The sequence below is a fragment of the Aethalodelphis obliquidens genome, unplaced genomic scaffold (assembly GCF_003676395.1).
Source record: "Aethalodelphis obliquidens isolate GAN/ISIS:26980383/991018 unplaced genomic scaffold, ASM367639v1 scaffold103, whole genome shotgun sequence".
Lineage (NCBI taxonomy): Eukaryota > Metazoa > Chordata > Mammalia > Artiodactyla > Delphinidae > Aethalodelphis > Aethalodelphis obliquidens.
Window position 1 is genome coordinate 745,809 of NW_020838047.1, and position 13,115 is coordinate 758,923.

A 13,115-nucleotide genomic window follows, 5' to 3' on the forward strand; every position below is an offset into this window, starting at 1 on the left:
CCTTGTTCCTGTGTACCTGCTGCTCCCTCTGCCCAAATTTTTGCCTGGTTAATTCCTACTTACTATTCTGGCGTTGGTTTAGGTTGACAGGTACTTACTAGGTCTATAAAATGAAAAATAAAATAAAATTGGAGACCTGATTGAGGACTTCCAACTTTTAATTTGCCAAGTAAGCTCATTTTAAAAAAAAGTTTCTCAGCCCTAATTCCATCCTTTGGTAAAAGAATGAACATTTTAATATGAAAAAAGTAGGGTGACACAATCTTAGAATGCAGATTATCCTTTGGGATTAAATAAATTTGGATTTGTGAAAATTGTATTAGTCGTTTCTTTATGTTGTTGACAACTGTTGAAAACTCAGTGATGAGTGACCACCGGTTAGGGGACGTACCCAGGCTGATCACCATGCTCTTCTGAGCCTCAGCTAGCTGTGGTCTGGGCTGCTCTCACATCCTGCCGTGGGTCTCCTCATGAGGCTTGAGCTGTGAGCCGGAGAGCCCCCTCGGTTGCTGCTTGGATGGCTCCTCAGGGAGCTTCTCGGGCACCCCCATCACTGTCGCCATCGCCACCACTGTGCCTCTACCGCTGTCCTCATCTTAGGGCTTTTATGTGTAACGTTAAAGTATAACCAGGTTTCACACAACTCTGCCTTGGTCAGCAAGCCATTTTGTCTCGTGAGGGCAGCTTTACAGCTCTTTCTTCTTTCAATATGTTCGTTTTACAGTTCAGTATTAAGAAGTCAAATTTATTTATTTTATTTTCAGATCCTGCTAAGGTATACATTCCAGTAGGTTAAATTAGGGAAAGAAGCAAGTTAAAACGCGTTGATAAATCAGCCAGTTTAAACACACTTGAAGGATTTGCTTCTGCAAACTCCTTGTGAATGAAAAAGAAAAATAATAAAAAGCTTTCAAACTACTATAATTATATATTGCTATAAGAATAAAAATGCCCTTACCTTTTATAACTAGTAATCATTGGTAAGAGAAGAATTCAACTACTGTGTGTGTGATATGCTCCTAACTTCATACTTACTAATACCCACTGTCTCATATTTAGGTATGTATTGTAATCCTTTTCCACTGTCGTAGATCAATAACTTTTCCTACTCCGTCACACTTAAAGTGTTGTCTTTTTTTAACGTTTTAAAATTTATTGGTATAAAGTATTCCATACTGAAAGCAACAAACGAACAGAAGTCTGTTTCTCCAACTGTGTGAACACACAAGTGCCATTAACAATGAAGCAAGCTGTATATCCAGCCTGGAGAATTCAATGGGTCTGCCTTCTCAATCAGTACTTTCATTTTAATGTCAGTCATATCCAGGAATTACCAATGCACCTCGGTACAAGAACTCATTTGTTTGCAATCTGGTGTGATATGAAATTATTCTAAGACAGACTATCTTTTAATATTTGGTACACATTTTTAAAAATTTATTTATTTATTTATTTTAACATCTTTATTGGAGTATAATTGCTTTACATTGTTATGTTAGTTGCTGCTGTATAACAAAGTGAGTCAGCTATAGGTATACATATATCCCCATATCCCCTCCCTCTTGCGTCTCCCTCCCACCCTCCTTATCCCACCCCTCTAGGTGGTCACAAAGCACCGAGCTGATGTGCTATGTGGCTGCTTCCCACTAGCTGTCTATTTTACATTTGGTAGTGTGTATATGCCCATGCCAATCTCTCACTTCATCCCAGCTTACTCTTCCCCGTCCCCGTATCCTCCAGTCCATTCTCTACGTCTGCATCTTTATTCCCGTCCTGCCTGTAGGTTCTTCAGAACCATTTTCTTTTAAAGATTCCATGTATATGTGTTAGCATACGGTATTTGTTTTTCTCTTTTTGACCCACCTCCTAGAGAAATGGATATAAAGACAAAACTAAATAAATGGGACCTAATGAAACTTAAAACCTTTTGCACAGCAAAGGAAACCATAAACAAGACGAAAAGACAACCCTCAGAATGGGAGAAAATATTTGCAAACGAAACAACTGACAAAGGATTAATCTCCAAAATATACAAGCAGCTCATGCAGCTCAATATCAAGAGAAACAAACAACCCGATCCAAAAATGGGCACAAGGCCTAAATAGACATTTCTCCAAAGAAGACATACAGATTGCCAACAAACACATGAAAGGATGCTCAACATCACTAATCATTAGAGAAATGCAGATCAAAACTACAATGCGGTATCACCTCACACCAGTCAGAATGGCCATCATCAAAAAATCTACAAACAATAAATGCTGGAGAGGGTGTGGAGAAAAGGGAACCCTCTTGCACTGTTGGTGGGAATGTAAATTGATACAGCCACTATGGAGAACAGTAGGGAGGTTCCTTAAAAAACTAAAAATAGACCTACCATATGACCCAGCAATCCCACTACTGGGCATATACCCTGAGAAAACCGTAATTCAAAAAGAATCATGTACCACAATGTTCATTAAGTGTCATCTTTGCATGCCAGTGTTTTGCTTTATTCAAAGGCATTTATTTATTTTACTTCCTTTAATCCTCAAGTTCCATTTTAATGCTGTTTCCTTTGCTGAAGTCAAGAAAGCTCACATATTTCCTGATTTTAAAATAGTGGCAGCCGGCCATCCTGTCGTCCCCCTTTCACTTAGGATTCTCAGCCAAATGTTCAGACCTCTTTTTTCTCTCCCTTTCGCTCAAGGAAAAAGAAAACCTGAAGGAAAATCGCAAGTGACTTTTTGGTCTTGTTTTTCTGCTTACCAAGGTGATATAGATTAGCTTTAGAAATATTGGAAGGTATCAGTAGGTGTTAGAAACAGGAGAAGAAATCACTGCTTACTTATCCTGCAAGGCAGTCACTATGAAGACTGTGGTCTATTTTTGCATCTTTTGTTCATATTTCTTTTTCTATAGTTAGAGGAGATCAAATCATGCACAAAGTTTTATCTGCTGGGGTTTCTTTTTTTTTTTTTTTTTTTTTGGTATCTGTTTTTATTTAACATTTTTACCATAAAAATTTTCCCATGCAAAAAATTGTTTTCATGGGACTTTTGATGTCTGTATTCGATTCCAGGGCTGTTAACTATAGTTTATATAGCAAATCCTCTAATATAATACATTGTAATTTTTCACTTTTTTGAACACTTTGTGTTTTGAACATATTTTTTATTTCTCATTATTTCTGTAGAATACAATCTTAGAAGGGTAATTCCTGGATTAAAGGCGTTGCTCTGTTATGTTCTTTATGAAGGCTCTAGAAAGAAATATTACTAAGTTTATTGAATTTATGAAATTAAATTTATTTAACTAAATTTATTAACTAAATACTACTAATTTTTTTTCTACAAAAGCTGTGCCAATTTATGCTCAATCTAACAGTATATGATTGTGCCCATTTTATTGCCCCCTGACTAGTACCAGTTACTCTTAGGAGCTAAAGAAGTTTTTGAAAAATATAAAATTTTAAATTAAAGTAATGGAGGAAATGAAGTTTTCACTATATTCACTACTGGTCACACAACAGATTATTGACAAAGCATGTGCCCATGAGGATGGTGATGATGAGGATGATGATAGTGACATAAGCATAGGAGCTGCTGCTGGGTTGCGTACTCTGTACCAAGACCACCGCGGAGGGATTTACATGCCTCGCCAGTTCCCGCTACCTGTGGATTGTGTGCTTGTGGATTTGCCTGCTTGCTAAAATTTATGTGTAGACGCACATCAGTACTCCAGTCCCTTCACGGTCATTCCTGGGCATGTGCAGAGCTCCAGGGACTTTGAGTTGCCCAGTGCGCAAGTCCCAGCTGAGCGGGAGCAAGGCCAGCTCTGCTTTCCTGTTTCAGCGCTCATGAACAAATGTACTTTCATAGTCTGCTCAGCTGCATTTTCTGCATTTTGGGGCATTTTGCTGGTGATTTCATTGCTTAAAATGGCCCTCACGCCTTGTGCTGAAGTGCTATCTGGTGTTCGTAAGTGCAAGAAGGCTGTGATGTCCCCTTATGGAGGAAATATTTGTATCAGAGAAGCTTCATTCAAGTGTGAGTTACAGTGTTGTTGGCCGAGAGTTCAGTGTTAATGAATGGACCGTGTAATAAGGTGTCTTTAAACAGAACCACACATATAACAAGGTTGTATATTAATCCATTGGCGAAAATGTTGTAGCAAGAGGCTGTCAGGAGCCTAACTCTGTAATTCTCCTCGGGGTAATCATTCAGTATGTGCTAATTCATATTCACGGTGACTTTATACAACATAAGTACCAGGAATAATGAGAGTTGATTATTATTAGCTCATCTAGTCATCACCAGTGCTACAAGGCACATATTATTGTTCCTAGTTTTATAAATTAAGAAATTGATATATGATAAATGACTGTATAAATAACTAATTTCTTGAAGGCCACATAACTGTTTATTAGTAAAACCGGGAGTTGAAGTTGGACAGTTTGGTGCCAAAGTTCACTCACTTAACTTTTGTTCCATATTGACTTTACTAAGGCTTGAAACATTTTATGAGGAAAATTAGAGAAGCTGGGAAAATTTCGCTACCTTTAAAGAAAGCATGCTTAAAGGAGCAAGTTCAGAAGAAATGGATGGCTTGTCTTGTAGAAGAGGAATTAGATTTCTTTGTATTTCCACATTGTAGAAGTACTGTGATTAGAAGTAAAGAGGCAGATTTCTATCCATTATGAGGTGTGTTTAGTGGATGGGCTGTTGTGGGATTTAATCAGTGCTCTCAAACTGAAAGTATTACACTAGGAATTTGAATGACCATGTGTCAGGGATATTTAGATGGGAATATGAGAATACTTTATTCAGCAAGAAGTTGGATTAGTTAATACTCAGGGTCTCCTCCAATTTGAATACTATGATTTTTTTAAAAATTTTAACATCTTTATTGGAGTATAATTGCTTTACAATGTTGTGTTAGTTTCTGCTATAAAACAAAGTGAATCAGCTATACATATGCATATATCCCCATATCTCCTCCCTCTTGTGTCTCCCTCCCACCCTCCCCATCCCACCCCTCTAGCTGGTCACAAAGCACTGAGCTGATCTCCCTGCGCTATGCAGCTGCTTCCCTATGCTTTTGTTGAACTTTTTAGTACCGTTGGCATTATAGAGCATTTTCTCCACACTGTCATAACTTCTGGTTTTTATAATTTGTTTGTTATTGTCATATGTAATCAGTTCATTTCCCTGATTCAAACTGAATCAGCAAACTGAAATCTATAGTCATCTAAGAGTGCTTCAGGTTATCTTTTCCTCATATTTTAGATAACCCATATTTGCTTCTTCCTTTTTCATGGTGTTATTTTTCTTCTTCCCTTTTTATCAGTAACTCTGGCTCCGACTTTGCTTTTTATATCCATGTCTTGATAACACACCTCAATTAGCATTTTTTTTTGAAGACTAACTTTTTGCAGCAGTTTAGCTTTACCACAAAACTGAGGGAGACGGTACAGAGATTTCCCACATGCTGTCCCTATACCCGTTGTCAGCGTCCCCCACCAGAGTGGTATGTTTGTTACAACGGGTGAGCTTATATTCAGTTAGCTTTTAACGTTAGAACCTCAATCACGTGAGACCATCTTATGAAACCATTGCGTGCCTCTAATCATTTGTATTTTATTGAACTTTTACTTTTCCAAGTCTTTTCCTCTGTATTGCTTAATTTGAGTAAACCTGACAACAATTCCGTTCCCTCAGATAGACATTATGCTGCTTAAATAAACAGAGGAGGAAGCTTAGTGAATACACCCACGACATCCTTTTTTCATTTCATTAACCCTATACCACCCCAACTCTTCTACCTTAAACCATCTTGACTCATTTTTCATTTCTCGGATTATTTCTGCTACCTAGGTTGCTGCCATTTTTATGTTGCTTTCACCTCTTAAGCAAATCCATTTTTAGTCATCTTTCAAAATTTTTAATTTCCCTTAGTAAAAGGTTTGAGCCATGGATATGAGGTATCTTACCCAGATCTTTCCATTTATTCATACATTTGTATAAAAAAAAGAAAATACTTTCCTTTTTTCTCTTGTCAGGATGAAAAAGAGTTTGTCTCATTATTTCTTTTTTACCCATTTTAATGTCTCTGTATTTCACTTTCCAGATTCCTAATTTCTTACTGTATATTTGTGGCTTATATAGTATTTATATTAATCATTCCTTTACTATTAATCTAGATTAATGTTCTACTAATTTTAAGTGGCATAAGCTTGGAACTCAAAAGATATGGTCTATTTAATTTGTTTAGAAAAGAGTATACACATATAAATTCTTTTATTTATTTATTTTTGGCTGTGTTGGGTCTTTGTTGCTGTATGCGGGCTTTCTGTAGTTGTTGGGTCTTTGTTGCTGTATGCGGGCTTTCTGTAGTTGTGGTGAGCGGGGGCTACTCTTCATTGCATTGCACGGGCTTCTCATTGCAGTGGATTCTCTTGTTGCAGAGCACAGGCTCTAGGTGCGTGGGCTTCAGTAGTTGTGGCACTCAGGCTCAGTAGTTGTGGCTCACGGGCTCTAGAGCACAGGCTCAGTAGTTGTGGTGCATGGGCTGAGTTGCTCCACAGCATGTGGGATCTTCCGGACCAGGGATTGAACCCGTGTCCCCTGCATTGGCAGGCAGATTCTCAACGACTGAGCCACTGGGGAAGTCCCACATATAAATTCTTAATAACATTTAATGAAGAGAATGACTATTAAATGACTATTAAGTTAATTGACTATTTCCTCTATCCCTATGAGCCTTGCACATGTATATAGTTTGTGCTCACAACTCAGTACAGTTTTACTACTGAAAGGGGAATAAGAATATGAGAATGGGTTCTTCTTTTGGGTATGTATTAAGTAGTAAACAGAAATGCATGTGAAAAATGAAAACAGTATAGGTTTTTAAATATTATAAGGAATCATAGAATCAATTAAACTAGTTTTGTCCTTTATTCTTTTAATAAGGTATATTACTCTGATTGATTTTTATATGTTGCACCAACCTTGCATTCCTGGAATTCTGTTTTATACATCTTATATCTTTAAAGACAGATGTAATATTGGTAAATAGTTGACACTCAATAAGTATTTGTTTAATAAATGAGAAGATAAAAGAAATAATGGTAAGCAAAAATCACTACAGGTTTTAAGTTTGTGATTGAAAGCAACCAGTTATATATACTTGCTTATTTAAACCAGCTTAGGAAAAAACTATTCAGTAAAGCAAAACTTATAGATTACATAAATAAATAGAATGGATAGTACTATATTTACATAAATGCTGTGAACATTCTTTAAATCAAAGCTGTTACGTCTGTGATCAGGTTCTTAGTAAAATATTTCTTTGTCGCTGAATTATTTGATTTAGTGAATCAAATCAATCAGTGAATATGAATTAACATATGCTGAGTTGGAGCCCCAGACTGACAAACATTGGAGATACTCAGTATCTTAGAATGGGAAATCAAGCATAAAAACTTTGTAGAAGTTTTACTTTTATAAAGGTTAGAAAAGGAAGTCAGTGCAGTCAGGATACAAAGCAGAGATTTTATCTAATTGTATATGGTGGTGTAAGCGTCCAAGACTCCTCAAAAGAGCCTTATCAGTAGATGTACAGTTTCAGATGACATATCTGAGCGTCATACTCTCTGAAAGTTTATCTGTCGTCTTTAGGCCCAGCCTTATATAAATGGGGCTATAGCAGACCAGAATAACAGCCTTGCCTATATATTGAGCTGGTCAAAATGTTTGTTCAGGTTTTTCTGTAACATACAGAAAAATGAACGTTTTGGCCAACCCAGTATATGAAGGAGATTTTCCTAGCCTCAGCAACCAGAGAAGAAAAAGAAATGAAAGGAATCCAAATTGGAAGAAGAGAACTAAAACTGTCACTGTTTACAGATGACATGATACCATCCATAGAAAATCCTAAAGACGCTACCAAAAAACTACTAGAGCTCATCAAAGAATTTGGTCAAGCTACAGGTTACAAAATTAATACACTGGAAAGGCTCTGAACCAGCTATAGAGATTATCTAATCCTAGAAAATTCCAATGGTGGAGTTTCACAAGAATATCTTTTAAGCACTATGAAAGTTAAATGAATCTTAGGCCACTGTCTTCCATAGCTTTATGGTAAATCAGATTTTCAATTTCTACCATTTAATTTCATATTTAAGATTCTTACATGTCTCAGTACAGTTGACCCTTGAACAATATGGGGGTCAATCTGCATATACTTATAGTCAGCCCTCCATATCTGAGGTTCCTCTGCATCTATGGATTCAACCAACCATGAACACGTAGTGCTGTAGTATTTACTGTTGAAAAATATCCGCATTAAGTGGACCCACACAGTTCAAGCCTGTGTTGTTCAAGGGTCAGCTGTAATTGTTAACAAAACATGTAAAAGAAATGACTATTTGGGGTATGAAAATCAGAAGTGTTTAAATCTACTGGAAGAGAGAAGGCATTATTTCATATCTTTTTCTGAACATAACTTAGTTATGGTCCATCACAGAGGCTGTAGGAATTTTGTGTGCCTTCGTAGCCAATATCTGAGAAGTGCAGTCAATAACTTTCTCATCTTTCTTCCTTACTCACAAAATTACTGCAGTTGATACTATGCAATGAGTTCTCTGTTTACGGGGGGTGGGTTTTGTTTATTTTTGTATCTTTCCTAGTACACGGTAACAGAGACAATATATATTATAAATTTATTTATTTATTTTTGGCTGCATTGGGTCTTTGTTGCTGCGTGGGCTTTCTCTAGTTGCGGTGAGCAGGGGCTACTCTTCGTTGTGGTGCGCGGGCTTCTCATTGCAGTGGCTTCTCTTGTTGCGGAGCACAGGGCTCTAGGCACGTGGGCTTTAGTAGTTGTGACACGTGGGCTCAGTAGTTATGGCTCACGGGCTCTAGAGCGCAGGCTCAGTAGTTGTGGCGCGTGGGCTTAGTTGCTCCATGGCATGGGGGATCTTCCCAGACCAGAGATCAAACCTGTGTCCACTGCATTGGCAGGCGGATTCTTAACCACTGCTCCACTGGTTAGGGAAGTCCCACACAATATATACTAGATGTTCAAAATGTCATTGATATTTTTTAGTTGTCGTCTAAGGCCAACATGTTTACATTCTCCCATAGTTGTTAGAGGAGGATACAGAAACATAACTGGAAAAGATGGAAACAAATAAGTGTGCTTTTAGTTTTCTCCCCTAATCTATCCATTTTTCTTTTTAATAGTTGTGATATTCAAGGAATTCAGATTTTACTTTTTACTGCAGTTTTGAAAATTCACACAAACTCTTCCTTATTTTTGATGAGCTTTGAAGTTGCTACTCTGCTGCTTTAATCTTACTTCCATACTGATTGATATCTTTGATGCAGAGTTCTGAAATAAGCTTACCTACTTGGAAACTATTGAGATTTTTCTGTAGGTATAGTCTAAAATCATTTTATGTGTCTATAAGTATAATAGATTAAATGAACATAGCAGTGGAAATTTTACCTCTATTTAAAATAATAATGTCTCCAATTTAAGTGGTAGATTCTAATATATGTGTAGAAATTTCTTCATTACAGAGGAAGATTTTACTTCATATCAGCCTTCATATTTTGCAAATATCTCTAAAGAAAATATGTAGAATAAGTGTAAATTTAAACTTTTTGAAATATTTAATGTTCAGAATTTCTAACTTTGCTATTTGTCCAAATTCCTCAGGCAGAAGGGGCAGCTGGCTGTGGAAAGAGCAAAGCAGGTAGAAGAGTTTCTACAGCGAAGACGGGAAGCGAGGCAGAACAAGGCTCGGGCTGAGGGGCATATGGTAGGATTTTGTTTTTGAGATTTTTGAACATGTTAGTATTCAAAGTGAAGGTCTGGAACAAGGTAGGTATAAACGCCAAGAGTCGTAATCCTTTATAAACATTTCCTCTAAACATTTGCAGAGCATTTAACCTCTCTTCAGCTATTTCTTTTATGCTAAGCGTGAAATTCTATTGTTCCTTGGTTAATTGAGAGTAAGTTCGTAGCTGTATCCTTCCTTTTAAAAGAGTTGAAGTAGGTATAGCAACCCAGATATTTATATTAAATAAATAAGTTCTTACATTACTTTTTTCTTCCATTATGCTTCTGGTTTTAAATACTTTTAAGTAGCAAAGAATTGTAGAAGAAAAATGGAAAATAAACATTTGGGTAAATATACATGTAACTGTGCATTTACTCAAAAGTAAATTAGGAACAAAAGTATTTTAAAGCCTCTAATTATTCCAGTTAGCTGAATTAAGTCATGTACATAAGAAAATATTAATAGTTTTAGATCATCGTTTCAGTAGTTAATAGTTTTGACTTGCAGAGGTGCACAAATGCCTTTTCACCTTTTGTCCACAGAACAAATGGTGATTATTTGTCAGCTCAGCACCCGTGAAGCATCATGCTCACGTAGGAAATAGGTCAATTGTATGGCAGTATGTTTTCTTTAGACTTAGATTTACTGTAAGTCCATAAGTGATATCTTTATGAGTTAATTAATATAATTATTCCAATTCAGGATTTTTTTTTTTGAAATAATATCACAGAAAAATAGTTAAATTTTTTAATGGTTACCCTGTATATGTGTAACACCCATGAGCTTGTTTTTCTAATACCTGGAATTAATCTGTATTTGTATCCTCTCTATAGACAGAGGAGAACCTCCTTTGTTTTCCCTTGCCCTATTTCTCCCATGTTAGTAGCATCTGGAATTTTAGTTACAGATTTTAAAAACAGTTATTAGACTTACCAAGATTTACACATTTCTTTCCTCAGCACAGTTCCTTATATACTACTGTCCTCCCTCAGTTTGTCTTCATGATGGAGACTATCCTCTCGTAACCTTTTGGAGAGAAACTGTCAAAGATTTGTTGGGAAGGTCCTTATTTTGTCTTCACACTTAAATGTTAATTTGTAGTGGTGGTCTGCTGGTGAATTTGCTTAGCATTTATATGTCTGAAAAAGCATTTTGTCTTCTTTTTTGAAAAATATTTTTGCTGGATGTAGTCTTATAGGTTGAGAGTTCTTTTTCTTTCAGTTCTTTAAAGGTGTTTCTCCACTTACATCCTGGCACGCCGGTTCTGACCAGAGGTCTGCTGTCATTCTTAAATTTTCCTCTGCGTGTAATGTGTCTTTTCTCTCTGACGGCTTTTAACGTTTCCTCCTTATCACTGGAAGTGGATTGATTTAGATGTATCTGGGTGTAGTTTTCTTCATTTTTATTTTGTTGGGGGTTCATTGAGCTTCTTGGATCAGTGGATTTATTGTTTTTATCAAATTTGGAAAAATTCAGCCATTATTTCTTCAAAATCTTTTTCTGTTCTCCTCTCCTTTTTCCTCTGGGTGCTCAGTAGCCATACGTCAGCTTGCTGATGCTCTGTTCATTTCTTTTTGGTCCTTTTCCTGTGTTTGGTTTTGGGTAGCTTCTGTTACTGTATCTTCAAGTTCATTACTCTTTTTGTCTGCTTTGTGTAATCTGCTCTGCTCTTAATCCCATCCAGACACTGTATATTTTTCATTTCAGATACTGTATTTTTTAATCTCTTAAAATTTATTTGGGTCATTTTTATACTTTCCATGTCTGTCTTTATAATACTTACACTTTTCTCTACCTTCTTGAACATATGGAATATGATTAGAGTCGCCTTTTTAATGACCTTGTCACTAATTCTATTTTCTGTGTCATTCCTGAGTCTGTTTGTTGACTGATTTTCTCTTCATTTGGGTAATCTTTTCCTGCTTCTTTACCTACCTGGTAATTTGTGGTTGGATGCCTGGCATTGTGTATTTTATCTTGGATTTTTTGTATTTAAATACAAATGAATAAGTTTATTCTGCGCTGCAGTTATGTTACTTGAAAATAGTTTGAGTCTTTCAAGGTTGATTCTCAGCGTTGCTAGGCAGGTGGAGAACAGCCTTTCGTCTAGAACGCACTTGGCGCCACCGCTCAGGCAGTACTCTTTTTTTTTGTTGTTTTTTACTTTTATTTGCATTTACTTTTTGCAGCATTTATTCCGGAGCCATAAGTTTTTGTTTCTTCAATTCTTTGGGGATATCTTTTTCTTCTGGGCAACCTCCTCTTCTGCTTTAGGAACAATCTGGTTTTTTTCAGTGAGGATCATCTCAGTGTGGCAGGGAGAGCTCACGTATAGGTTGATCCAACCATGAGCTCTGTAAGTCCTGCGCCACGTCTTGGGGGCTTTGTTCGCCTGGATATGCTCAGTGACCAGAGTCTACATCTAAGCCCTTAAGTTCAGCGTTACTCTCTGCATTTTTGAGCATGTGCAGTAAAAATTCAGCGCTCTTTTTGGGCCACCGACCCTGCGTGCAGCCCCACTGTTTGGCCTGGGCACACCTACCCACTCCACCATTGTAACGACGGAATGGCACACACTGCTTCTTTAAAGTGACATCCTTCAGATACTTGGTGGCTTTTCGGATATGCATACCCTTAATGGCCTGGGCCGTTTCACAAGTGTTCTTAAAGTGAACACGAAGATTTGAACCTCTCGACTTGCATGATTTTGTGGGGTTTTCTGGGTCAAGTGAATAGCGAACCATTTTTAGAGGTCACCTCAGGCTGCTTACTGGAAAAGCGAGGCAGTACTCTTGACGCTCTGGTGACGGATTGGTGGTACTCCAATGCTCTGTTGATTTGGAGGCCTTTCTAGTCTGGCTGTTGGAAGTGTGATGTGTTCCCAGCCCTCAGTGAGCCTGAGGGATTGGTGACGTCATGGTAACCGTCCCTCAGCAGGAGACTCAGGGGAAACCTCTGCAGATTCCAGGACTCTCTGGGCAGCTCTCTCTTCCTTGGTACCCCTTCCTGCAAATGGTACTGCTCTTCAGCCTCCCAAGCTCTGGCTGCTGTTTCCCTGACTCAGGACACCCTCTCCCTGTGCTGCAGCCTGGAGACTGGGCAGTTGCTGAGCTTACCTCACTTGTTACCCTTCTCACAAGGATCACTGTCTTGTGCTGCCTGTTTGCCAGTGTTGGAAAATCGTTGTTTCAACTACAAGTTTCCAGACTTGTAGTTGCTGAAGGTGGGAGGGTAGATCTGGTCCCTGTTACTCCACCACAGCTGCAAGTGGAAGTCTTGGCTGGTAGTT

At 37.6% G+C, this 13,115-nt stretch overlaps 1 protein-coding gene and 1 pseudogene across 6 annotated transcripts in view; one reads left to right on the top strand and one right to left on the bottom strand.

Annotated features, from left to right (window-relative positions):
• NEK1 (NIMA related kinase 1) overlaps positions 1–13,115 on the top strand; it is a 213,219-nt gene that overhangs the window by 80,412 nt on the left and 119,692 nt on the right. For all 6 annotated transcript variants that reach the window (XM_027096525.1, XM_027096520.1, XM_027096521.1 and 3 more), the window contains one exon: positions 9,703–9,805. In XM_027096525.1, coding sequence (XP_026952326.1) covers positions 9,703–9,805 — 103 coding nt within the window. The remainder of the gene's footprint in view (positions 1–9,702; positions 9,806–13,115) is intronic.
• LOC113614761 (60S ribosomal protein L17 pseudogene) lies at positions 9,812–13,101 on the bottom strand (annotated as a pseudogene).